This window comes from Falco biarmicus, chromosome 1 (genome assembly GCF_023638135.1).
Source record: "Falco biarmicus isolate bFalBia1 chromosome 1, bFalBia1.pri, whole genome shotgun sequence".
Classification (NCBI taxonomy): domain Eukaryota; kingdom Metazoa; phylum Chordata; class Aves; order Falconiformes; family Falconidae; genus Falco; species Falco biarmicus.
The window spans coordinates 20,070,826-20,096,581 of NC_079288.1; the positions used below are offsets into that span (position 1 = coordinate 20,070,826).

Sequence of the window (25,756 nt, forward strand, 5' to 3'; positions counted from 1 at the left end):
TGCTCCCTGCCCTGTTTGAGCAAGTCTTCTATCCCTGCCGTTTTGCCATGTGTGACATGAGGGAATTTCTGTCTCAGAGATACGGTTAATGCAGTAGTGTTTAATGGATTAATGTTCAGTATTTAATGGAGAGACTGGTAAAGTGGAAGCAGGATGCTATTGCTGTTTAAAGCAGTTAAGGGGAAGACATTGAGCAGTTCTACCCAGTGGTAGTTACTAGTTAACAAAAAGTTATTAACATAATTGGCTTAAAGGTTTTGGCCAAAAAGAAGACTAAAAAGCTCTTGGTAAAAATGATGAATTAACAGAATGTCGTAGGAGCTTACAGAATGAGAAATGATCTGGAGAAGGAAAAGGGGCCAGAGGTTTTTGCAGTAGATGATTTTAGGGGAGCACCCATCAGTGCACATTTAAATCAAGAGAGTGTATTTTTCGGAAGTATTACATTGTAAAACTCATTGTAACTAGATATTGCAGAAGATGAAAGATAAATAGATTTTGGAGAGAAAAAAACAACCCAAACCAAATTAGACAGGTCCATTGAAAGCTAACGATGGTCGGGTGTAATGTCAGACTCAGCAGCTGAGTGATACAACCAGAGAACAGTTGTTTTTCCTTGTCCCTAATCATTCTTGGCTGCTTTTTCCCCAGTCATTTGTTACTGGCTGCTGGGAGAGCCAAGATACTGGGCTAACTGGACATGTAGCTAGCCTGATCCAGGGCAGCTGTTTGTCTACTTGGAGATGCTGTAAGTAAATTGTAGCCAGTAATGTCAGTGCCCCCAGTCTAGGCTTGCGTTGGGACATCTCCTTGTTGGGCTGCCAGCCTCACCACTAACAGGTAATGAGGAGTTACTCATGCTGGCACTGGGCTCATACAGCCCCTCAGCAAAGAGGAGAAAAGGATGGTTTTAGAGAAGCATTAGCTGCTGTTTTTGCAAGCTGGGAAAGCAAATCAGGTAGCCTGCCCTGTGATTAGTCAGTGCTTCAAAGGTGACCCTTTCTAACAAGAAGAGTAATAGCTCTGCTTTCAACTGCTTCTCGGCCTGCTCTGTGAGAAATTGTCTGCAGAGAGATGTTTGTACTTGTTAGGCTTCCATCGTCGGCCCGAGAATGGGGGTGTTGGCTGTGGAGATATCTTCTGGTGGTTTTAATCTCTTTTTGATACCTTATTTGTGGTATTAAAATGCCTTTTATGGAAGGGCCACTAAAGAAGTTTTTACATCTCGTCTGTATCTTCAAATGAAAGCTCAGCTGTTTAAATACAGGTTTGGTTTTAAAGCATTTAAATCAGAGTGGCAGTTGTATAGGATGTTATTATAGACCAAAGCAAGCTTGATTCCTGTAGGTGAAGGGAATTCACTCATTTAACTAGATGCAAGGGCTTAAACCAGTTTTGTTACGTCGATACAAACGTTTTACTGTTGTTCTGGTTTGTGTTCAAGATAGTAGTCAATATGCTGTCTGAACAGTGTTCACCTCTGCTGTGGAAGTACTGATCATATTCACATGAATTTGCTCTAGTAAAGAAAAAAATACATCTAATATTAAAGATACTGAGACTTACTTGATATTCTCAGCCAGTGTTGCAGATGAGCTATAGAGCAGACACCCTGTGCTCGTCATGTCTTTTCAGAACAGAGCTCAGTCAAAATGAAAGCTTAGCAATGCTAAGTGGAAATTCCTGAGCAGAGACATTAATATTACTTTGCATTTTACAAACTGCCTCTTCTGGAGAGTCAGTAGAGTGAAAAAGAGTCTTAAGGTTGGTGTAACTGATAATTTGTTGAGCAAAGCACAGTCATGGAAGGCTGCTGTACTGTCAAATAAGATTAAATTAATAGTTTGACAAGAATAGCTTGTAGGAGGAGGGATGGCAGAAAGATGAAAAGTAGGAAATAAGAAACAAGCTGTTCAGGAAACTGAGAATGAGGGGAAAAAACTTTACAGAAGAGGGGGAGCTGGAGGGCAGAGGCATAAAGAATACGACTTGCACTTCAAATTTTGCACAGGTTGCATTGCAACAGGACAGAATTTAGGGAGGTTAGTGCTGAGGTTGGAGTAGCCGAAACAAGACTTACCTAAGGCATGGGATGGTATTTCTTAATGTTAGAAATGAATCTGTGTGAATAAATAAGCTAAAATGTTCCCCATGGGCTAGAGCTATGCCCTCATAGTAGGGCTGAATTCTTGTGGGTTTACTTGTTAAAATTACATGGCCCCATAATTACATGCTCTTTTTGAAGGGTAAGTGCCTTTGCATTGGTTGAAGGGGCAGGCATTATCTTTAGCTGTTCTTCCCCTTTTAGACTGCAAGAAATGTGTAATTGCAGGTTTGAGCCAGGACTTTTTATTCCCCAAAGTCTCCTGCATCCCCAAAATTCATGGTTAGTGAGTCAGTCCTTCTCTTGTTCCAGCAGATGGTGCAGACTATTCAGGGACGGAGGCTCCCAGAAGCATTCTGCCTCTTCCTTTGAGGGAAGGCAGACTTCCGAGTGAGGAAAACACTGCCAGAAGGATGGCCCTTGTGCTCTGTAACTGCTATTTTGCAAAAACAGAGCACCTTCCTTTTTAACCAGAAGCTGAAGGAGTTCAGAGGCAGAATCTACTATGGACAGCAGTTGTTTTGTACAGAAATAGCTGCAGCATGGCAGGCCGCAGTGAGTTAGACCAATATTTTTACGTGGTAGGATGGCTTGGTGGGGTGGAGCATTCTCAAGAGGCTTTCATGGTAGCTTACTTCAGACATGCACATGCACCCAGGGAGCTATGCCCATCTCACACAAAAGCGAAGCTGTAACGAGACATTGCCTTTTGCCAAAACAGGGCAAAAGCAGTGACATTCAGCTACAGGTGTCAAAATACATTCCTCCTTCCCCTGGAAGCTATCCCAGCCATCCATATAGCATTGTGCTGTGGAGCCAGGAGTACCGCAACAGAAGAACAAATTGCAGATAGCAGATGCCAGATCAGCATCTTTGAACCTTCTAGTAGTAGATACCAGTAATGCTCAGGTTTTGCCCATGAAAGAGGTTAAGGACCATCACATCCCTGCTTATTGCTGCTCACAGGCAAAATACCCTCCTGTCCCTGCACCACAGAGTTCATACCCTAATCCAAGGAATTCTGCCATTTCACAAAGCCATGTTTGACCCAGTGAGTGTTCCCTGCACATTCTGCAGGTGAGATGCCCAAAGTTAATTGGACTCAGTCCTTGGACAGTCTGTACAGATCAGTCATTTCACCTCACAGCCCCTCTTGTCCTCTGTGATGAGGTGCAGCAAAAAGCACATCCTTCACAAGAGCCCTTCTTGTCTTTCTGTCTTGTCATACCCAGACTTTTTTCCTCCTAATCTTCGCAATTATTCATGTCACATGCCTTTTTCATTTCTCTGTTGGGTCTTTCAATGCCACACCTTAAGCAAATATATTCTGCTTTACTCTTTATTATTCTGCCAACATAAAAATCACTAAAAAACACTTTATAAAATATGTCTTGAAAAATCTAGCATTACCGAAGAACCTACAGTTTCCCAGGAAAAGGCCTGTAGATAAGGATCTAAAGGGGTTTCCTGCTGCAGACCCTGCCACATCAGATCCCAACAGCCAAGGAGTAGGAAAAGGGAACCTTTGAGAAGAGCCCGTGCCTGGAAATGGCTGTGACGCATCCTAGAGAAGACAACTGGTTACTAGTCTAGTTGGATCTAGAGGTCATTTTCTAGGTGGGTACAGACGGTTTTCAGAGAAACGCTTTGAGGGAGACATGTTCACAGGAACTGCGGAAGGAAAAGCCATATTAATATCTCTGGCTGTTGTCCAAGCTGCCAGATGCTAATGATGATTCCAGGCTACAGGGGACTCTACAAGAACTTAATAAAGACTCTAATAAGAGTCTGGGGACAAGGAAGTCTCCATTCCAGGACTGAGAGCCCTGGAAGGGAAATCCAGGCAGAGCAAGCTTTTCAGGTTCGACAGAGGGGAACCCCAACCTGGAGCAGCTCGTAGAGGCTGGAATGGGCTATCCCAGGACTGATCTCTAGGGATCTGTAAAGGAAAACAGCAAGGGATTGCCTCCTGTGGCCTCAGAGGGAGGTCTCCAAGGACAGGAGGCCTCTCTTAGCTAGTCCAAAGGGCCAGGTAGCAGTCCCAGAATGCTTAGGCTCTGCTCCTCTCTCATTTAGGCATGGGGTACTCATTGACATCTGTTGCTTCGTGTGAGTCCTGTGGTGCTTTTATCTGGGGAGCAGCATTAGGGTTAGGGTTCTGGACACTGCCTATAAAAAGCGGGATGCCTGTTTCGTCTTCAAAGATAATGAAGACAAAGGGCCTGTCAAGGCTGAAAGCAGAGACTGAGCGTGAAATTGCGATGCTGGTAGCAGCAGATGCTTCCACCCCATCTTCTTTAAGCTCTAGGGTAGACTGATGCTGTATACTGGATACGAAGAGAGGTTCATCTGTGATCTTCTGGAGATTGGGGCTTGTGAAGAGCTCCCAGAGGCCTGCAGAGAAATGAGACTAAGTCAACAATTCCCAGTTGGTGCCACCAGGTCAGGTTTTTTTCAAAGCTGTCTGAAGAAAGCAATTCCCTAATCTGTTGCTACATGTGTTGTCCACCATGGAGGACTGGAGAACTGGCAGGCAACAACCAAAAGCTGCAGTCCAACCAGGAGCCCCAGTCCCCCTCTGTATGGAGAACTGAGGGTGCCAAAACCAGAACAGTTTTCACAAGCTTTGTCCACCTCTTTTAGAATAGTAGTATAAGAACTTAAAGCCTTCCTTAAAAAGCAGAGGCAAGTCTGAAGGCTCTTTCTTGCTAGGCTGGAAACACTTTTACAGAGATTATTTTTTAAGCAATTCAGCAAAACAAAGTGAACTATTTATTCTCATCTGGAAATGCAGTGCATGGTGTTTTATTTCAGTAAGCTCTCAATTCCACATTCTGCAATCTGCATTCTCTCTTTTGGCAATTTCTACGTCCTAGACACTATGTGAAATGACAAAGTAAAGGGATAAAGGTTGATGCATAGGATGAAGTTGGTCTCGGCTATAAAAAGGGGAATAGGAAGAACTTGTAAAGACTGTGAGGAACTGTGAATGCTGCTTTCTCTGTAGTATCATCTTGAAGCAAAACATTTGGTGCTAGGCAAGCAAAGAGTAAGGAGGAGGAGAGGAATAAGAGATGAAAGAGTTTGGATGTTATCTGGAGCAAGCTGTGAGGCACAGCTTTAGAAACAAGGATGGCAGTTTTTAGTGTCAGTGAACAGACGCCATATAGCTTGATCAGCTTCACTTATTCCATGCAGATCCTCTTAGAGGCCTTACCCATTTGACCGAGAACCTTGTTGAGTTCCAGCTGATAGTCCAGTTTTATTTTGGGGATCTTCACTGCGGTGGGTACCTCTTTGGGGAAAAGCCTGCATAGCTGTCGATAAGGGAAGTTCTCCAGAACATGAGAGGTATCCCAAGTATACTGGTTTGGTACAATGACCACAAAACTCATGTTACTCTTAAAGGGAAACTTGGCCACCTGGAAATAAAACCAACCAGAAGAATTTATGGAAGAGGAAGGAAAGTCCAGAAAGTGATGCTTTTAATTTAGTCTTTTTCTTATTGGTCTACAGAGCCAGTCTAGCTCTCGGACAAAAACAGCCTGGTAGGAAGGGGGTATCTGATTTCTTCATAGGAGAAAGTTTGTTGGAATAACAGCATTAGGGTTTGGTATTTAGCTACTGACTGGTAAAGATGGAGCACATGGCAGTGGAAGCCTGCATGCACAAACATTGTACCCACTCTGGCAGTAGCTGTATTCTGAAGGGCTCCAACAGTACATTTTCTGAGGGAACTCCTTCCCATATATCCTCATTTATCTTTAACTCAGGGCTTTAAAACTCCATTAATTCCCACTTAGTGGGAATATCTCTGTGGGTTTTCCTAGAGGTTGAGAGTGAAGATTCAACATTCTGGCTAGAAGCAAGGACAAAGGATCCTTATTAAATTTTTGTGTGCTATGCCTGTTAAAAGACATTTGTTTTTTGGAGAGAATACTTGCAGTCAGTAAAACACCACAGCAAGAAGAAATTTCGATCAAAATTTATAATGCTTCTAATAGAGCCCTACCTGAATGTCCTGTGACTCCAGTGTAAACCAGCTCAGGGAGTACTTCTGGGCTTTCATCATCTCAACTGGGACCACAAACTCATTGTCAAGGTGGAATACATCAGGCCCAGTGAAGCTAGCATCAAATTTATTCCTCCAAAACCCTATCAAAATACAAGTTTAGAAATCAACAAAGTTAAATTTGGGTAGGAAAACAGAAACTGCCTGGCTGACACTTCTCCTATCACGAATTCTCCAGCAAGGCAGATAGTGACCAGGCAGGTAGAAATACAGTGAAGATAAGTCAGTACGAGTGCTGGAAAAGCCGTTAACAGCGGGAAGCTCAGGAAGCTCTTATCTTCCAGAGAGGGACTATGGAATGACAAAAAGCACGAGGATTAATTCTCATGCCTCAGTGTGGGAGATTACTGAAGGCTATGAAGATAAAGTCGTGGATGTTTGCGCTTTGAAATACGAGGAGTATTGGCTTTGTGCCACATAAGGTAAAACAGTGCTCCAAGACCAAGCTAAAACATTTGCAGATTCACACTGGAAGTAAGTGTTTTGTCTGTGTTTTGATGCACAACCCTCAGGGAATTAAAAGAGGAAGATATGCCTGACCACTGTGCTGTAGTCAGAAAGAAATCCACAGAAGCTGCCTGCGAGCTCTGTGATTGATGTGTAGTGAGTTACATGTGACCTGGTTAAGATGAGCAGTGATGTGCCACTGTCTGGGATCCTGAACCAGAAGGCAAAAATATTGCAGGTTCCACCTGCTGTATTCTGGCTCTGCTGTCAGGTAACATTTTTAGCACATGTGAAGGAGTTGGGAATCATTACTGTAAAGAAATCTAAGCAAGAGGAACAGCAGATGTACAAGAAAAGAACAAGCAGATTGACTAGCAGGAAGCAATGAAAGGAGATGCATTCAGCCACAGTGCTTGCAGAAACCTAGTAGATTTTTAACTATGCTTTTTGAAAAGTAAGACCTTTGGGGCTCACCGTGGAAATGGATCGCATTGAGCAGGAGCACCACTGTGTTTTCAGGGAGCTGCTGTAGGAAGGTGGGTATTTGCCCATTAGTTGCTTCCTTTACCCATTTGTTTATGGCTGCGAGGTCATCCTCACTGATCCCAGAAAGGGTCACGGGCTTTGCTCCGTAAAATTTCTCTGAGTCCTCCAGGAACTCATCCTTCACCTCAAATCCTGGCAGAGGAGAAGAATTCTACGTCAAGTCATCAGACATTAAAAAAAATTTGCTTAGTGGCTCAGTCAGTGGCATGACAATCCCCGGGAGGAGTGCTTGGGGAAACAGAGACATCTCCCACTACAGCAGTGTGCTTCCATCACTCTCTGTCACCGCGAGTTTTATCCTACACCAGTTCAGATGCCCCCATGCCAGCTCTCACCTTTCTGCAGGTACAGACGCGACGCAAGGCTGAGGGTGGATTCTGTGAGCCTTCTGCGAAGAGTGCCCAACATATGGTGGAGACAGGGCACTGACTCCACGTGCATTGCCTCCAGTAAATGCTTCTCTGTCTGATTTGCTGCTCCTAAAAAAGCAAAGTCAAATTCCTGTTAGGTCCTGCCCATGTAATGGAAAACAGGGACATTAGCTGCCTCCTGTGTCCACAGAATGCCCACAGAAACATTCTGCGGCTTACAAAAGAGGCTGGAGAAACCTGAGTAGGAGCCTCAGCAGGGCTATGGAGGGCAGCTTTAATTGTACCTAGTTAAAGCTGCAGGAGTACAATTAAGTGGAAGATGCAGTATTTAATCTTTATGTTTTGCACATTGGTTCCTAATGCCTCCACGAGGGGGTACAGGGAAGGGCAGGGAACAGTGCTTTTGTAACTAAGAAGTTACCCAGTGCCAGGTGAGACAAGGCGAGGGCGATGCTGAGGGGTGACAGGATCACATTGGTTCTGTTGGACTCCAGCTGGACCTCCTTCAGGAGATCAATGCTGAATCTCATCAAGCCATCTGCTAGCCTCTGGCTTTTCTTCCCAGTCATCTCACAGTTTTTATCTTCAGCCTCTCCTTCTTCTTCAGAAGAGGCAATATTCCCAGATGGTTGCTGTTCATGACAGCCCACAGCCCCAGCTATAGCTTCATCTTCTGGGTTCCTGTCATTCCTCATGCCTGGTGGGGTGATGGTGAAAGGTAGCATGGGTCCATCGATCTCCTGGAAGCTGTCATAGGTAAAGTCTACCGGCTCTGCATTCGGCAGGGTTGGGATGGCTCCCAGCAGAGCAGGCTGCGTAACTCCAGCACTTTTCACGTCCTGGGGAGAAACAAAAAGGATAATGCTGAGAAAGCAGGGGCACAGCAATACCATCCTTCATGGGCTTCATTGCACACCTAAATGGCTTGAGAAAACCCTCCAGCTTCTCTATTGTGGTGGTGTGTTCAGTTACCTTTTAACCCTGAGGGTAAAAGCACCTCCGTGAGTTTGGAAGACAGAAGGTCTTGTGTCCTGTGAAAGTGGACCAAGTGAGGGTCTTGCAGGGATCCTCCTCTGCTTGCTGTCAGGGCCTGCCCCAGGCAAATGAGCCCAACAGGCATGCTTTGAGGGCAAGAACCACCAGCCCATGTCTGATGCCTTCACCATTTACAGATCCATCATCCTCAACCTTGATTTCACCTCCTCCTTTCACATATTTTAGCACTGCCTATCTGCCTCGTGCATCGGTCAGCACCCTCTGCTGCTGTCACAGTCTTGATCCATTCTGGCTCAAATCCTCCTCTAGGCATCAGTCTCTTTTTTGACTTGTCTGTTTTATTCCATTCCATCCCTCTTATCTCCAAATTTCCTCATTTTCCAGTTTTCTAAGCTTTAGCCTATAGCACTGCTGCTACTGTCCTCACATTTGCATGGCCTTAAACATGTTTTTTGCCTCAGATCTCTCTGTTCCCACCTGCATCCAGATGACATTCCTCTACCGCGGGAGCGCTGCACTGTCAGAGCCAGGCTCGATGGGTAGCATCAGCTATCGGTCTTTCTCCCTGTCACCCTCATAGCTAGCTGTTTTTCTCATCTTCCCTTATCAATCAGAAATTAAATAATTCACCTGCCAGTCCCTGTACACACCAGCTACTGGTGTTTACTCCATACGCTGCCCAGTTATTTAGGCTGGAGCTTCCAACACAAAGGAGCATAGCACTGGCAGCAGCAGGGAGGGAAGCCTGCAAAAAGATGGACTTTCTCATTGCACTGGCACTGCTAGGTTTTACTGCCTGGGCTCATCCTATCTCAGGACAAACCTATAACCATCGCACATACTACAGCATAACTTCAATCCCCTTGGATGGAACCAGTCATTGCTTACCTTCAGCTCCCCATCTTTGTCTAAGAAGAGATGCTTTTGCTCCATGGCATGTGCTGAAGAAAACTGTAGGGAGAAGGGGGGGAAACAACAAACAAGGAAATGATGTGGGACATGTTGTCAGGTCCCAGGTAATCTCCTCTGAATTTCCAGAGTCAGTCTTTTCTGCTCCCAATCCTAACACATTCCCATGGGGCCAGGTCAGAGACTGGCACCAGCCTGACTACAGCACAGGCAAGGCTTTAGGATGCAGACACCCCCCCCCAGAGGCAGTGGGAGACACCATGGGGAGGTGGAAATGAGCAGGGACTGGGAGGAACTGCAGATACTGGATTTGTTCAGAAAGGGACCAGGCCAGAAGGGTACAAAATAATGTATCCTCTGGAGAGTAAGCAGTACGATTTTGCAATCTCGGATCTGACAGTGATCCAGATTTAAGGGGAGGGGGGCGGGGGGAAGCTGTTATTAAACAACCTCCTGTTAACTCCTCAAGGTCATGGTCACTAAGTACAGTTGAAGCCAAGTTTACAAAGATTTTCTACAGATATCCACTTGAATAATGAGAATATCCACACCTATTTTAGCTGGGGAAAAAAAAAATCAGAAACCTTGCTGCACTGGGGCACAGGCTAACCCCACTGCAGAGCAGCAGTGTCCTCCACCCATCTGCTTTCCAGGGCTTCTCACGCAGAAGCATCAGGCTGTATTTGCCCCGTGCTCTGGTGCAGGTGAGCCACCTCACTCCCCTTGCCTTTTGCTGGCTGGGGAGGGGGCTGTGCCCACAACACGGAGGCCCCCACCATCGCTGGACTGAAGCAACTTACCCTTAGGTGACTGTGCAGAGCAGATAGGCAGAGCAGCCACAGACCCCAGAGGAACACCATATTTCTGGAACAGAAGGACCAGCCGAGAGAGAAGTTATTTCCAGCTGCCTGGAAGCAGCAAGCTGAGCCTGTTCAGGTCTACAGGGAGAAAATTACCAACCTGGCCAAACAGGTTGGCACAGGAGCTTGCAGAAAGCAATAGGGAGATGAACAATGCTGCAAAGTAACAACACAGGACTCCTGGGTCCAACGCCAAGGCAGCGAAATCAGAGAGGAACAGGGACCCGCATCGGAGCAGAGCTGCAACCACAGCCAGGCTCCTACATGACACTCTCCTGCTTGGATCCTGCATTTCTGACCCCGTTGCTCTTATTTCTCTGGATTGCAAATGGTATTTCCCTAATCAGTCCTGCACACACTGTGCCTCTGGAAGAAAACAAGAGCCTCTGCTCCTTTCCCATGCAAACCACCACGGTACGGGCACAGCATCCTCAGCTGTGCGCCAGGATCTTGGGAGAGGGGATACTAACCTGCCTCAGTGGGGCTGCAGGCACTCAGCACGTGCTGTCTGGAAGGGACTTTGCAGGTAGAAAATGCAATACCAGAGCAGTTTCTCAGCAATATGTCCTGGTACAGAGAGTCCTCCCCTTCCCAGCACTTGCTTTCCCACTTTGCTGGCAAACCCAGCCTCTCCCACCCCCGCACTCCAGTTCCTGTATGGGACAGTGGGACCAGGGCTTCTAGGGTCATGGTTAAAACCCCACCCGTTCCCTGGCCACTGCTTCACCCTGCCACTTTTCCCTTTCAAACAGAAATAACATTTTTCTTCTTGACATAAAGCCTCCATGCCAAAGCCCAGCCCTGGGCATGGCTGCCATACACAATTCCTGGGGCTGCTTTCCACTCTCGGAGCAATCCCTGCTTTCACCCGAAACTGCTGGGCTGTAACCCCAGTTACCAAGTGGAAAAAGCAAAACTTGAGGCCATTTCATTCCTCCTCACCCCGAATCCCACAGCCACATATAACTGAATGCCCCTTTCCTTCCTGGTGGTGCCAATCCTTTAACTGTCTGCCAAATTCACAAACACACACCCCTTTCCCAGAGAGGAGCTATTGCATGTTGCAGGAACCCCCATTTACTGTCAAATCCTAGCTTGGTTGTCCCTTACCTGAGGCTGTTCATGTCCACGTTGGAGCTGGCACCTGCTTTAGCCCAGCCAGTAGCTCTGTGTGGGGCAAACACAGCCTCTTGCCCAGCCCACCCCTCCTACTCGCCACAGCGACCTTCGGTACCACCCTGTTTCAGAATTTGGCAGGCAAATATTGACCTGCGGCATCCGGTTAAACATTTGTTCGGGGTATAAGAGTGAATTTGTGGCATATTTGGAGACGGGGAGACACTGTGGACTGCTGTACCCTCAAGACAATATTAACACTGAGTTTACCAGTTCCAAAACTCCCATCAGCAGAAGTAACATGCAAAGTCAGTTGTCCTTAGCAGTGGGGCTCAGTTTTCCGTATTCTCCCTGTGCTGGGAATGTGCTCTTCTGTTCATAACCTTTAGTGAAATCATAGGGTTGTTATTTATTGCCACAGGGCACTGGTTTTGGAATTTTCTTTGCAGAAAACCCCAGCTCTTTACTCCCTGTATCCCAGCTGCTTCTGCTGCAGCAAGCACGAGGCACCAGTTTTAAGAGATGGCTGGTGCCCAAGGCCCCGTGGCTGTGTACCCGAGCAGGAGGCGTGATGCTTAGGCTGGGCTGAGCCAAGAGCAGCTGGTACCTCCCCTGGGGCACAGCACGCACCAGAGCTCTGCCGGGGGACTTGGCCTCGGTGCCAGGCTCCGCAGCACGCACACATTGCAGTGGCATGGAAGGAGAGGCTCGGGAACAGGCAGAACTCCAGCAGTCCTGTGCTGTGCAGTTTTGTGCCGTATGCAGAAGCGATGGTGATCCTGGCCACGTCCTCAGTGCAAGAGGAGTCACTAAAGGAGCAGCGGGGAATGCTGATGGGATTGCAGCACTCTCAGTCATCCATTCCTTGCAGCAGCTCTTGGTTCCCAAACTCGCCCCAGACACTGGGAGAGTGGAAAGGAGACAGGTCCAAGCTCGGCAACCAGAAACTACTTTGGGACATGCCGCTGCAACCTGGGGAGCTAATTCGCCTTGGAAAGTCCCTGCAAAGTCCTACCTTATCTCCAGGGCATCTTCACAGCATCCCCGCTCCAGCTCACCCAGGAACATGAGGTGACTGAAGGCAGAGCTCTACCCTTGGCTGCCAGAGCAGGAGAGCTGCAGCAAGCACGCCCAGCCCTGCACCACGCTGCACCCGAGTGCCTCTGGCACACAGCTTCCCCACACACCTGTCTCTGCATCTTTCAAAGAGTTTATTAGAAGTAAATATTTACATCTATTGCAAATGGTTAATAGGCAACACAGGACTGAGAGCTCCCCTTGGGTAGGGAAGGATAGCAAGGACCAACTGCTCGCCTCCCCACCCTCCCTAGAAGCCAAGGGCAGCCTTCCCAACTGCAGGTGGCTTCGATGGCCCAGCAGCTGGATGAAAGACCTTTCCCCTCCCAGGACAACCCACAGCAGGCTCCTCCTCTGCCCAAGATAAGAGCTTCCTGCTCCCCGATACTGGCTCTGACTAGGCTGAAGGATGGATGGGGAAAGGGCTGCAACAGAAGTGAGGCAACTGCTCCTACTGCCGGGCCAAAGAACGCTCTCCTTGCCTTTGGGGTGGGAACAGATGGTGCTGTCCCAAAGGGAAGGTCAGAAGACCGTGCTGGATCATGCCTGCTGGCTCTCACCCTACAAGGGCAGGAGGGGACAAAACTGAGCACCTTTTTGCTGTCCTGTCTTCCCCATGAGTCTGACCAGCACCAAGGACAGGATTAGAAGGAGGACTTCTTGGGAGACACTGCCAGCGCGCAGTACACAAGGCATTCCTCACCCCTTACGGAATCACAGCATGCAGGAACCAACAACAGTCTATCCCTACCCTACTGCTCCCTAGAGGGTCACATTCCCATCCCAAACTGTCCCTCTGCAGCAGCCCATTCCTAAAGGAACAGGCGAAGCAGATGGGGTTTGTGCCTTGGCTGACTTCTATTCCAGTCTTTGCCCTGGAGCCAGTAAGGCAGTAGAAGTGCTCTAGTTAACCTCTCCTCCCCCCATACAGGCTCTAACTCAGCCAGCAGAACATAAAGTTAATAGAGTACATCCTCTGGGCTTTGAATACAGACCACAGGAGGAGGAGATGCCTGGCACCATGCAGCTCCAGAGGCAGCAGTTCCCAGGCCCAGCCTATGCTATCCTAGTAAGACTATTCAGTGGTTCAAGAGTGGGAGTGAAGGGTAAGTGCAGATGGCAGTAGCTATACTGTTGTGTTCTTGTCAAGGGGCACCTCCTACCCCTTAACTGAAGGGGGGAGAATACCTCTGGTCCGTATTACTCTGGAGGGCAGCTCACAGTCCCCTGGGGATCAGGCACACATGGTACGGAAAGCTCCAGGCCTCTCTGCAGGGGTGACAGTGACCTACAACGCCCAGTATCTCTCCCAGCAGCAGTGGAGGTTTCTCAGTTATGGCTTTTTTCTTTTTAAAGATGCAGTAAGAGGTTAGAGATGCTTTACTGAGTGCTCACTACCAAGTACACCTCCCCCCCGCATCCTCTGTTCAGAAACATCTAACTATGCCTCCTCCGTAAGCAACGCTGCTGGCTTTCAGCTCTGCCATCAGCGCTGTGGGACAGCCACAAGCTCCTAGGCCAGAGGTCACTATGCCAGGAGGCGTATGATGCCATTGTCCGAGCCCAGCAGGAGATGGCATTTTGTGGGCAGCACCGCCAGGCTGGTCAGTGTACCCCGAAAATTCTCTGAGCTCAGCTTGGTCGTGCTGATGGGCAGGGCTGAGGACTCCAGCATGGAGTAGACACCAATCTTGTTGGCCACAGTGCCAGTGACCACTTCGTTGCCATAGAGGTCAAATGCGTGGATGGGTTCAGATGCAGATTTGTAGTGGTGCAAAGGTTTCTGCTCCAGTTCCTTCCAGACAGTCAGGGAATGATCCGAAGAGGAGCTGATGAGCACATTGCCCTCCGCAGCCTGCAGGAAAGGAAAGGCCAGTGAACCAACACCGCTACAGTAAAAACTTCCACCCTCATCCCACAAATGAGATTAGCAGGTAGCTGCCAGTAATCCAACAGTCACAGTGCAATCCCTTGGAACAGTCCCAGCCATTTCTGAGGAACTGATGGCACTGGGCAGTATTAACAAGGCATCCAGGTAGACACTGCAAACCACAGCACTCTCCAGTAGCTGGCAACCTCTTGTAGTGCTATCCTCCAAGAGACGGGCTGTGCCTTTTCTCAACAACATCCTGATACCTGATACAACTAATTCATCATGTTACTACCGCAGTGGGTAAAGGGATTATCGTACAGTCTCCCCCTCCATTAAACTACCTGCCAAATTATTTCCCTTCTCAGGAAAAGGAATTGGGAGGCTCTCTCACAGTAGAAAACACTGCTGAGGGTAGGAGAATCCTGGAGCTGCTTATTAGCAGAGCTAGTGAGAGGGTAAACAATCTACACCACTGAAATTTGTTTAACCTGCATTTGGGTCAAGGCCACTGGAGCCCCAGCGCTGCTCCCTGAGGGTGGGTAAATATGGACAAGAGTTATTCATTAGAGCGACACTCTCCCAAGGGGGCCGAGAGCCCTGCAGAGAAAGCTTCTTCACAGGAGACGTGGCTGCTCCCTGCCCCTGCTGCAGACCTGCTTGGCAAGGACTGACACCTGGGAGGGCTGATGTCCATTCAGCACAGGTCAGACTAGGAACAGCCGCCTGCAGCACTAACCACAGGGCAGGAGCGCTTGAGCAGCCTCCTGGGGACACAGCAAGGGAAGGAAGAACGTGCAGAGGATGCAGCAGACGAGCCCCGCCAAGCAGCGCATGCCAGAAGGATGCTCCACACAACCCCAGAGGATCGGTGAGGCACACAAAGCAGCCCCCCACCCTGATCCCAGCTGAACCTCACCTTGATCTGCAGGATGTCTCCCTCGTGGGCAGGCCACCCCCGCATGATGAGTCCTGTCCTGGTGTCCAGCAGCACAATGAAACCAGAGGAAAAGCCAGCCATAACGCTGCGCCCGTTAGGACTGACGGCCAAGCAGCGGATGAGCCCAGCGCTCACCCCACTGGCCAGGCGAAACTCGTGCTGCAAAAGAGAGTGTCCAGCTATTAGGGGACGAAGATCAGGGGATTGGCATTTAGGGGACAAGAGACCCTGGGGTCTGGCTGGCTTCTGTGGAGTCATCACAGCTGGCTTTGGGGCCAGCTGTGACCCCACCATTAAGCACACGGATGGAGGAGGGTGGCTTGCAGAGCACCAGGCTCCCTACCTGTAGCCCTGGCTTCCTGTGATCGATGAACCGCAGCACAGAATCTGCGCTGGCCACAGAGATGCTGTGATAGGGAGGTGGCATGGTGGTCACAGCTGTGATGGGGACTTTGCTGTCTAATTCATCAAAAGTCCGGAGAAGTTTGCCTGTGAAAACATGACAGAGATATTATGGCAGTAGATGTCTGGAGAAGGTACACAGCAAATCTCCAGTTTTGCAGTGTTTTTTTAACAGGAACCATCAAAACTCAGTATGGCCCCTCTGTCTTTAAGAGCTGGACCAGTTCACTCCAGCCAGCCCTCACCCTTTCCCTTCTTACCTGTGAACTGGTCCCAGATGTGTACGGTCCCATCACAGCTCACCACGTGCTGCGATGCCTCCAGCTGGCTCACATAGAAAACTGACTTTTTGTGCTCAGCATACGTGAACCGTGGTGGAACCTCACTGGTGCCATCCCCGTAGTTGTACAAGGGCCAAAGGCGGACAGTTTTGTCCTTGCTGCCACTAAGAAAGAAGTCCTCACTGCTGAGCGGTGCCACACACTTGATGGCCCCTGAATGCCCTGAGAAACTCTGCAGCTTGATCTGGTGGAAGTGGAAGCGAGGGTCGTGTTGGCTCACCCCAATCTCATACTGCCAGTAGGCCAGCCAGTTCCCACACAGCATGTGGGTGCTGCGAGGAAGGTCATGCTTCAGGGCGTTCTCCTCGCTGGATGAGCTGGGAATAAAGCCATCAGTGCCAGCACTGAGGCAAAGTAAGCCAAGACCCTCGCGCTGTGTGTCCACAGGGACCTGGATGCGGTTCCCTACCAGCACGCTCCCAAAAGTACCAGAGTGACTGTCCTCGTGGTGGCTGGAGAAGGGCTCGGTCCTTCGCGTCTCTTGCTCCGAGCCCACCGCACTCGGTGTTTGCTCCAGGCTAACGACCTGCAGGCTCTTGGGGTTCACATTCTCCAGGTAGAGGCTGGCCAGCTTCTCAACCAGCAAGTGGTTGGGCACAACTGTCCGGATAACATCACCTGGAGGGAGAGAACGTGGCTTCGAGGGAAGGAATTTCCCCATCATCACCCCCCACCATCAACAACAGAACAAGGGTCAGCACAGCGTTGTGAACGCAATGTCCCCCAGAAGCCAGCCACATGCTGCTCCCAGCCAAAGCAGCCTGAAGCCCAGCGGGCTCCCGACCCAATGAGCAGACCAAGCCACAGCCAGAAGCTGTGGGTTTCCCCTGGCAGCCCCTACGCCCTCTGACTTCTCCCCACTTCAGGTCCAGCACGTGGAGCTCTCACAGATCCTGGGAGAGGGTGGCCAAGCCATACCTAGCAAGCAAGAGAAGGGGATGTAGGTGATGTAGGCCATCTCAGGGTTAAACACCTTCTGTAACTCCATCAGCACAGCCGGATCCAGGGCCAACCGCTTCCCATCCGAAAGGGGCACCTCCATCACTGGCACCTCACAGCTGCTCAGTGACTCCGCTGTCAACCCCTGGGCAAGAGAAAACAGAAAGACAGCCAAGACCAGATGCTGTCACCACATAATTAATTACACAAATGCAGCCTGGGCTGGATGCTGTCAACACCAGCACCGGCATATGCAGGTATGCCCACCACATTCCTGCATCTGGGTGCTGGGGGTTGGCCGGAGGACCGCTCCCACATCACTGACCTGGTCTTGCAGCTCCTGCAGCAGTGAGAACGCCCCAAAGAGGTTTCTCACTGTGTCACTCAAATGCTGTTGCACCATCTCCTGCCCAATCCGCAGGCAGATCAAGGCAATTAGGCTGATAGTCTTAACGCACAGGACAATACGGGCCTGGGCACCACTGGGGAAACTGAAGAGGACATCTGTTACCAGCTTGTTCTCCATATATCCCTTTTTCCCCCTCCTCTGCTTCACGCTTCCTGCCTTGCCTGTGTTATCAGAAAGTCTCGAGCAGCACAAGCTCCACGTGCATGATGCACACCAGCACAAGAAGGTGCACGGCAGGGCAGGAGCAGCCCCACAACCCCAAGAACATTAAAGTCCTCACAGAACCATTTCCACATCCCCGACTTTGAGTTGTGCTGATCCTGGCACAGCAGACTGCAGCGCTTACCCAACGGCCAGCGAAGTGAGGAAGCCCAGCACCGGGAGCAGCACCTCCTGGCTGATCTTGGGGAGAATGTCCATCAGCGTGGTGTCCGAGAGACACACTACGATCTTCTGAGTCAGTGTCACAGCAGCCAGGAGCCCTGCCTCCTTCCGACTGTTCAGCCGGCCACCACCAGACCCACCACTGGGCGCAACCTGCAAAAAGTGTCCTTCAGTACCCAGGGCCACCATCTTCCCAGTGGGACACATCAAGGGTGATCCCAGGATCACCCGAGCTCAGTCTCAAAATCCAGCACACTAGTGCTGGTCACAGCCCCCAGGAGAGGAACCTGAGCACTGAGTCTCAACAGCAACTCACGTCTGACACTCAAGGGATAAAACTGGAACCTAACGGGACAGATGTCAGTGCGAGAGATGAGCCTGCAGAGAATGGGGCATGACATCCCCAAACTCACAGCCGTCCTCTGGGGGGCTTCTCCCTGCAGGATGCTCCCACACCTGGGAAACTCACGAGGGGAAAGAGACAACCCTGGGCTGCCCCAGACCATCAACAACCTGGACAACCCAGAGCACCATTTGCCATCAGAGGAAGAGGAGAAACCTATTACATACACGCAATTTAAAGCCGGAATCAATGCCTTCATCCCATGCCGTGTTGAGCCTGGATGCACAGATTGCAGAGGAACAATCCTTGCATGAAATATCCAAGCACAAATTATGGGCAAATCTGCTGCTGACTTCTAGAAATCCAGCTGCTAGTAATTTCATGAGGCAGAAGAGCACATCCTTTTCTGCTGACAACATACTCATGGTGGCTACAGCGATGCCAAAGAGTTAACAACATCAGCAGCAACGCTAGAAGATTTCTTTCTAGATTGTCCTATTTCCTAACTCCTAGACAAATCAAACACCCAAGAAAAGAGAGCCAATAACAGAAAACCACAAACAATTCCCAGTTTCCGCTATATTTCTTGTACACCTGCCATCTTCCAGCTCATCACAGAGGCCCTTCCTCTCACAAAATATCCACTCTGCCAAATCCTGCAAGAAGGATTGACTTTAGCCTATTTGTGACCCACCAGTTTCATCGCTTTAATATCAGGTTGCCAAATGCTGTTCACAGGGGTATTAATCCCCCCAGTGCCCCCAAGCAATAAGTTTAGTAAAGCGAAGCAGAACAGCTGGAGCTATGATTGCAACTGGGTGGAGAACGATTTTGCTGAAAAATGGGATTTTTTCTCCTGAAAAATCTCCCCTTCAACACTGGAAAAACTGACAATGCCTTTTTGTTTTCTTTAAATGAACAGCTGTGGCCTCTTTTCCTCTATGTTTAAATTATCAAAAAGCTATTGAAGTTTTTCATTTGAACAAGAATCCATAACCAAAGTGTTTATAACCACTAAAAAGGGAGCAATATGAAAAATTAGCCTGTTTAAAGTATTCAAACCCAGGGTGGGTTTTTTTTCAATGAAAAACTGCTTTTTCAGCCAGCTGCATTACACACATTTTCAAACTGAAAAGTTCGTAAGTCTTGCCAGTATTTTTTATACATTGTTGAAAAACCTCCTTTAGCCTTTCCCCAGCTCATCCCCTATCTACCCACACAGACCTCTAAAAACACCCACCCCAGCCATGCCCCAGCAGCCCAACCTGCTCCGCCAGCCTATTATCACAATCCCACCCTCGTGCCAGCTCTGGTCCAGCACACTCACCCAGCAAAGCAAACAGAAAACCTTTTTCTCTGGCTTCACACGTGCCAGCAATGGGTCTGACAGGGAAAGTCCCCAGCTGAGGGGAAGGAGGCACCCCACGGCGTGGAGGCTTGCTAAAGAGCAAAGCCCACGCACGCAGCCGCCTCACTGGATGCGGTCTGGAGCTCATGGCAGGGGGTGAAAGTGCCTCTTTGGGCTGCATCGGCACAGCCTTTCCCGGCCAACGCAGCCAGAGCTGCTCAGCTCCTGCCGGCCCAGCTAAAAGCTCAACCAAGCACCAATTTTTCTGCAGGAGGCTCCTGGGGGAGGTTGGACTATTTTTTGTGCGTCCTCTTTCTGTGCCTGGACACAGCTCTTGCCCCAACACGTGCAAGAAGAGGAGAAAAGGCAATACTAACCAGGTAGCTGATGTAGGGCAGGTACTGGTAGGTGAGGACGGGCTCTCCGTACAGGTACGCTACATGCACGAGACAGGCCAGCACCGGCTTGGACACCTGATCTCCCAGCACCGGCCGTTTTTGGTAGATATTTCCTGTACTCAGGGGACTGTTCTCATCATTGCTTGGGACAAACTGCTGCCTGGTAGGCCCTGCCCAGAGACAACATCATGAGCTGAAGCAGCAGGCTACACCCAAAGCCACCAGGTACCCAGCGAACTGGTTTGGGGCACAGCCCACCCCAGGGGTCCGAGGAGCAGACATTACCAATGTAGCAGGACGTGAGCAGACGGAGCAGGTTCCTGGCGATGAAACGGGACGTGACAGTAGGGCCCAGCTTGGCTGAGAGCCACCTCACCATCTTACAGGCTGTGTCTGCAAAACAAGAACAGTCACAAGGACAGAGCCCAGCACAGCGCAAATTAGCAATCACCCAGCTGCTGCCCAGACCCTGCCTGCCCTGCAGCTCCCAGGGCCTCAGATCCACACGCTTCAGTGGAGACCTGGCTTTTGACACCGATTTCATCGCTGTCCCCAAGCTGGGACCATAGGCACCCCCAAAGTGGACCAACTTCTCCCCAGGCTCTCCCCTTCTCCCACTGATGGCTGTACCAGGCGTTTGCCACGCTCGGCAGAAAGGCTCAGCACTAGCAGGGTCTTACCCAGGAGTATCGTCTGCTCTTTGTCATCGGAGTGATCCGGCAGCTCCTCTCCCTCCCCATCCTCTGGCTCGCTGCTGTCATCAGCCAGTGTGACATCCACAGAGGCACCAGCCTCCACAGCCACTGTCAGCTCTGCATCAACTGCAGCATCATCTTGCTCCTCTTCATCACGTTCCTCTTCCTCCTCCTCCTCATCCTCGCTCTGTTTCAGGTCCTGGCTGCTGTCCATCGACTTCAAGCTGCTCTTGTCCTTCTGGGAATCGCCATCCACAGGTCTGTCCTCTCCCAGGGACACCTCGCTGGCGCTGCTCTTGTCGCTCAGCCGCCCGAGGCTGAGTGATTCCTGCTCCTGAGGCTGCAGGGACTCCCCGACATAGAGGCCGCTCTGGAAGTCCTCACTCTCGGGCAGGTAGGCTTGGTCGTGGAAGCTGACACCAGAGGTGTAGTCGAGGAGGTCGAGTGCAGCGGAGCTGTGCTCCACGTCCATTTTGATCTCCTCCCCAAACACACACGACACTGGGCTTTCTCCTCCACTTTCATCATCTTCAGCCGTGCCAAGGAGGGACTTGCTCTCCTCCCGTGAGCTCTCGATGCCAACGAGGATCTGCAGGATGTGCGGCAGCAGGTTCAGGAGGAAGGACTGCAGCCCCAGGCGCACTATCAACTGGGCGACGAAGCAGTCTGTGTAGAGGTAGAACCTGCCGTGGCGGTAGCAGGGGGTCTCGTACGCCCCGATCAATGGCTTGAGCAAGTATTTATTGGCATTCTTCGGACCTAGGGATTTAGCTATAGGTTCAAAGAGATACCATGCTGCGTAGACGGCAGTATTCTCCTCAGACATCAGAGATAATATGAAAGGCAGAAGAATCTCCAAGCCTTCAGGAGTGATTTCAGAAAGGATCCCCTCCAGCTGCTGCCACAGCTGGAAAACAAGTTCCCGGCCCTGACCTTCATCGTCTATCTTCTTTGCCTGATAGGTGAAAATGAATTTGTGCAGGGCCGGGAAATATGTGGGGAAGGGGACAATGGAGCTGAAGGGGCTGAGGAGCTGTGTGGGACAGGGTGGGGGGAGGCCCTGGGAGATGGGTTTGTATTCAAACAACTGCACCGCGCCCTTGCCCAGCCTGGTCTTCAGAAGGTTCTCCACCGGCACGCTCAGCTGCAACAGGACATGCAGCACGTGCTGGAGCGGGGCTGGTATCTCCTTGGGGTGGTAGCGACACAGATTACGCACCATCAGGAACCGCTCCAGCAGGGATGCGTCAGGCTTTGAAGGACGAATTCTTGGTGCAAATATAATCTCAGCTACCAGAATGCCCAAAGCTTGCATGTCCCTCTGGAAGAGGTCTGAGATACCCAGGGGTGGCTCTTCCCACGGCTGCTCCATCAGCTGCATCTCACTGCTTAAGCCTTTAACCAAGAAATTGTCCAGTTTCTCCAGCTCTTCCAGGGCCTGGAGTGGATTGAAGCCTTCGGGAAGTGTGATCTTCATGTCAGCCTGATCCAGAGCGCCTGCCTTGCTCCGACGGAGAGGTCGGACACCTGAGGTCTTGCCCTCGGTGCCATAAGCAGGGAGGGTGGAGGGTTGTGCTGAAGGCACAGTGGCACAGGGCTGATCAGCAGCTCTACTAGTAGCAGAAATCGAATCCAGGGCTTCTGTACCTTGCTCCAAATCATCCTCACCAGGAGCACATTTCTCCCCAGACCAGGTGGTTTCACTGGGAGTAGCCTCCAGGACCAGCCCATTAACTGCATCCATCACCTGTCCTTGGATATCCTCCAAAAACACGGTCTCCCGGATGTTCTGGAGAAGAGGCCGGGCAATAGCTGGAGCTTCAGCAGGTGTGTAGGCAGGTCCCACCATGCGCCTGGGGTGCGGCTGGTCAAAAAGCTGCACAACCCCGTACGTCGTCAGATGCGTGTGGTTGTCTACTAGATGGAGGCAGACGTTCTTCTCCTTGACAGCATCCTTCCCCAGCAGCTTGTACCCAAAAGTGAGATCAATCCAGTGGTGGAGGTCCTGAGACACCTCCTGGCTCTCAAGCAGCATGCGGTGGACTTCAATGAACTCCTCATAGGAGCTACACCAAGACGGCACGTCCAGGTCGGGCATGTCTGGATGGATGGATTGGAAGATGGAGGGGTCTGTGTAAAATTCTGGGATGCACTCATCTGGGGTCCAGCTCTGCATGCGCTCCATGCTGGCTGGGTACTCGTTGGGCTCCCACTGGGACCTCACGTGGCAGCACAGCACTGCCTTGGGTGTCCTCCGAGCCGTGTACACGTAGTAGGTGATATCCGAAAGGACATCAGAGATGTGATGGGGGACATGGAGCTGCTCCCCGCTTGACCCACCAGCAACAAACGCCTGTTTGGTCATCTCATAGGTGAAGTCCAGCTGCTTGTCTCCCTTGTTGAGACGGAACTTGGATTTCCTCAGGTCCCTGAACTTGCCATTTTTGGTAGTGAAGTCCACCACCCAGGGAAGAACCGGGTGGTAATTGGGGTCTCCCATCCTCCTCCCAGCCAAACTGTTTAGACGCATAAGGTAGTCAAAGTTGCTGACCTTCCCATGTACCCACTGTAACACCAGGTCTCGGAGGTCCTTCTGGCAGGCGGTGCACCTCGCCTCCTGGCCTCGCACGCCAGCGCCGCTTTGCTCACTTGTTTGTTCCAGACCAGCCTCCAGATTCACTTCCTCCTCCTTCGGTCCCTCGTACTCTCTGAAGTTCACACGGAGCCGGCTGCACAGCTTCTCATCCACAGCCACATCCCGCAGGGAAAAGGGGCCGCAAGCCAGACCCGCCTGGTGACAAGCCTTCATGGCCTGCAGCACGTGGAAAAGGAGGAAGAGGATTTTGGCATGGCTGTTGGTGAGCTTGGCCGGGCTGAAAGTCACGATGTCATGCAAACAGTACTGCACATAAGGGTAGATGACGTACAGCATGTCAGCCGACTCAAGCAGAGCTTCAGCCTGCAGCACGTTGGGGCAGGAGGGCACCCCCTTGGTGGCCGCCATGCTCTCCTTGGCTGGGGAAGCACCAGGCACGCTCTTGCCCACCTGAAGGACAGGGCAGCCATAAACCTTCTGCAGGGCGGTCCGCAGCACGTCCAGGGCTGGCGCGGTGGGCGGCGTGTCAGCGTGCCGGTAGGGCCGCACGTAGAGGCAGTGAGCCCGGCACCACAGGTTTCGGTAGTTCTGAGAGGCGATGCTCTGCATGAAGCCGTGCAGGGTCTCTGGGGTGCCGTTGCGCTGCTCGGAGCCGGGGGGCTGCACCCGTAGAGGGTATGCCAGCCGGTCCTTCCGCAGCCCATGGATTTCTACCCGGGTCCAGCCCACCGGCAGCTTCTGCACAGAGTGCTGCAGGAATGTCCTCACCTCCATGTCGCTCAGCCCCTCCGGGCGAGGGCACAGGCCGGGCAGCACGCGGCGCTCCCTGAGGCTCGCCAGCCATTTCACCGGCACGAAGGCGGTAACGTGGGTCCTCTCGGCAGCGGCGGCCAGCTGCCGCCGGTCGATGTTCAGGTCCTTCTCCACGCTCTGGAGGAAGCTGTCCATGTTGGCTTCTGCTAGAAGAAAGGTGTCCCAGAGAGGCTGTGAGGGAGCGGAGGAGCGTGGCACCCTCCCTGCCCCCCACCCCCACAGACCCCTGCAGCAAGTCCTGCTTCCCCGTTGCCACCCCCGTTAAAAAAGCCCCGGGTTTAGCAGCTTGGTCAAAAGACACTGTATGGTGGGGGTGAGGGTCTAAAAGGGACCAGCCCTCGCTGGGGAGGTGACAAGATGGGCCCTCTGCATCCAGGGAGGGGGACGTGGTGGGGCTCCCACAGCCCCAGACCTAGGGAGGGGGACACAGCGGGACCTGCACAGCCCAAGTACTGGGAAAGGGGACAGGCCCAGGGCTGGGGGGCACACGATGGCGCCTCCACAGCCAGGGAGAGGGATGTGGTGGCACTTCTGCAGGTGGCAGGGGGATGTGACAGGACCTCTACAGTCCCAGGGCTGGTGTGGGGGGACATGATGGGACCCTCAGCCCCAGAGCCAGGGAGGGGGACGTGGTGGACTCCCAGAGCCAGGGGAGGGGGATGTGGTGGGACCTTTGGGGGGACACGATGCCACCTCTGCAGCCCGTGGGATGCAGCCGTGCGTCTCCACAGCGGGCAGGGGTACATGACGGGACCCCCGAAACCCCACTGATAGGGGAAAGGGCACGCTGCCACCTCCGCAGCCCCGGGGGGGCGACACGAGGAGATGCCCATCACCGAGGGGCTCGTCCCCAGCGCCAAGCCAGGGCCCACGACCGGAGGGGCGGCCGCCGGCACCGTGCCCAGGCCCCAGGCCCCGCAAGGCCCCCGCTGCTAGGGACAGAGCCAGGGACTCGCCCCGGGGGCCCTCACCCCCCTCCCCCCTCCCCGGAGGAGCGGGGGGTCCCTCAGCGCACCGGGGGCCCCCGGCCCCGCGTTACCTGGCGGCGGCGGCGGCGGGCTCAGCCGCGGCGGGCGGGGGCGGCGCGGGCCCCGGCCATGTTGGTCAGGTGACAGCGGTCACATGCGGCCGCCGCGCCGCCATGTGCCTGGGGGGCGCGGGGCCGGGGGGGGCGGGGGACACACGGGGACACGCGGCCCGCCGAGCCCCGGCTCCCCCCGGAGAGGCCCCGGGGCTGCTGCAGCGGGGCCGGGCCGGGCCGCGGGGCCTGGCTCCCTCCAGCGGCGGCCGGGCCGGGGGAGAGGGGAGGGGGGTTGCGCAAGGCCGGGGCGCGGTGCCTATACATGGGCAGGCGGCGGGGCATGACGCGGCAGACGCCGGCGCCGCGGCTGGCTGAGGTCACCGTGACGTCAGAGGCGCTCCGGGCTGTCAGCTGGAGTCGGGCGAGCCGCGCTGACGAGGCAGCCGGCCTTAAAGGGGTCCCTGCGGCGGGCGGCGGAAGGTGGACCCCACCGCCAGCAGGTGAGTGCTGGGGGTAGCCGGCGCAGCGCCAACGGGGCCAGGCCCCCCCCCCCCCCGCCGCGCCCCGGGACCCGCCCGCCCGCCTTGCCGCGGGGCCCGGCGCCGTCTCCGCACGCCGCGGGGCCGGGAGGGAGCGGCCGCGCGCTGGCAAGCCCCGGTCCCCGCCAGCCGAGCGGGGTCCCGCAGGCGCCTGCCGGGCCGTGCCTGACCCCTCCTGCCCGGCGCGGGGCTGTCGATGCGGCGCAGCCCGCGGGGGAAG

General features: G+C 52.3%; 2 protein-coding genes across 6 annotated transcripts; both read right to left on the minus strand.

Moving 5' to 3' along the window:
* Positions 1-3,427: 3,427 nt before the first annotated feature.
* On the minus strand, positions 3,428-12,548 carry SERPINF2 (serpin family F member 2). Of its 4 annotated transcripts, none has more exons than XM_056325578.1 (9): positions 12,437-12,548; positions 10,246-10,309; positions 9,425-9,487; positions 7,962-8,379; positions 7,505-7,648; positions 7,098-7,301; positions 6,117-6,259; positions 5,322-5,526; positions 3,428-4,498 (listed from the first exon to the last, which is right to left on the minus strand). In XM_056325578.1, exons 1-9 carry the CDS (start codon positions 12,487-12,489, stop codon positions 4,173-4,175), a joined length of 1,620 nt encoding a protein of 539 aa, XP_056181553.1. In that variant the 5' UTR covers positions 12,490-12,548; the 3' UTR covers positions 3,428-4,172. The 4 variants fall into 4 exon arrangements, with proteins under 4 accessions (XP_056181553.1, XP_056181559.1, XP_056181568.1 ...); XM_056325584.1 differs by lacking the exon at positions 12,437-12,548 and adding an exon at positions 11,416-11,523; XM_056325593.1 differs by lacking the exon at positions 12,437-12,548 and adding an exon at positions 10,776-10,927.
* Positions 12,549-12,615: 67 nt separating this feature from the next.
* WDR81 (WD repeat domain 81) lies at positions 12,616-25,494 on the minus strand. 2 transcript variants are annotated; one of them, XM_056325534.1, is made up of 11 exons: positions 25,016-25,494; positions 20,553-24,119; positions 20,158-20,265; positions 19,852-20,042; positions 17,746-17,936; positions 17,316-17,481; positions 16,970-17,135; positions 15,971-16,669; positions 15,652-15,797; positions 15,288-15,467; positions 12,616-14,353 (listed from the first exon to the last, which is right to left on the minus strand). In XM_056325534.1, exons 2-11 carry the CDS (start codon positions 24,109-24,111, stop codon positions 14,027-14,029), a joined length of 5,733 nt encoding a protein of 1,910 aa, XP_056181509.1. In that variant the 5' UTR covers positions 24,112-24,119; positions 25,016-25,494; the 3' UTR covers positions 12,616-14,026. The 2 variants fall into 2 exon arrangements, with proteins under 2 accessions (XP_056181509.1, XP_056181517.1); XM_056325542.1 differs by having other exon boundaries at positions 20,553-24,122.
* Positions 25,495-25,756: the final 262 nt, after the last annotated feature.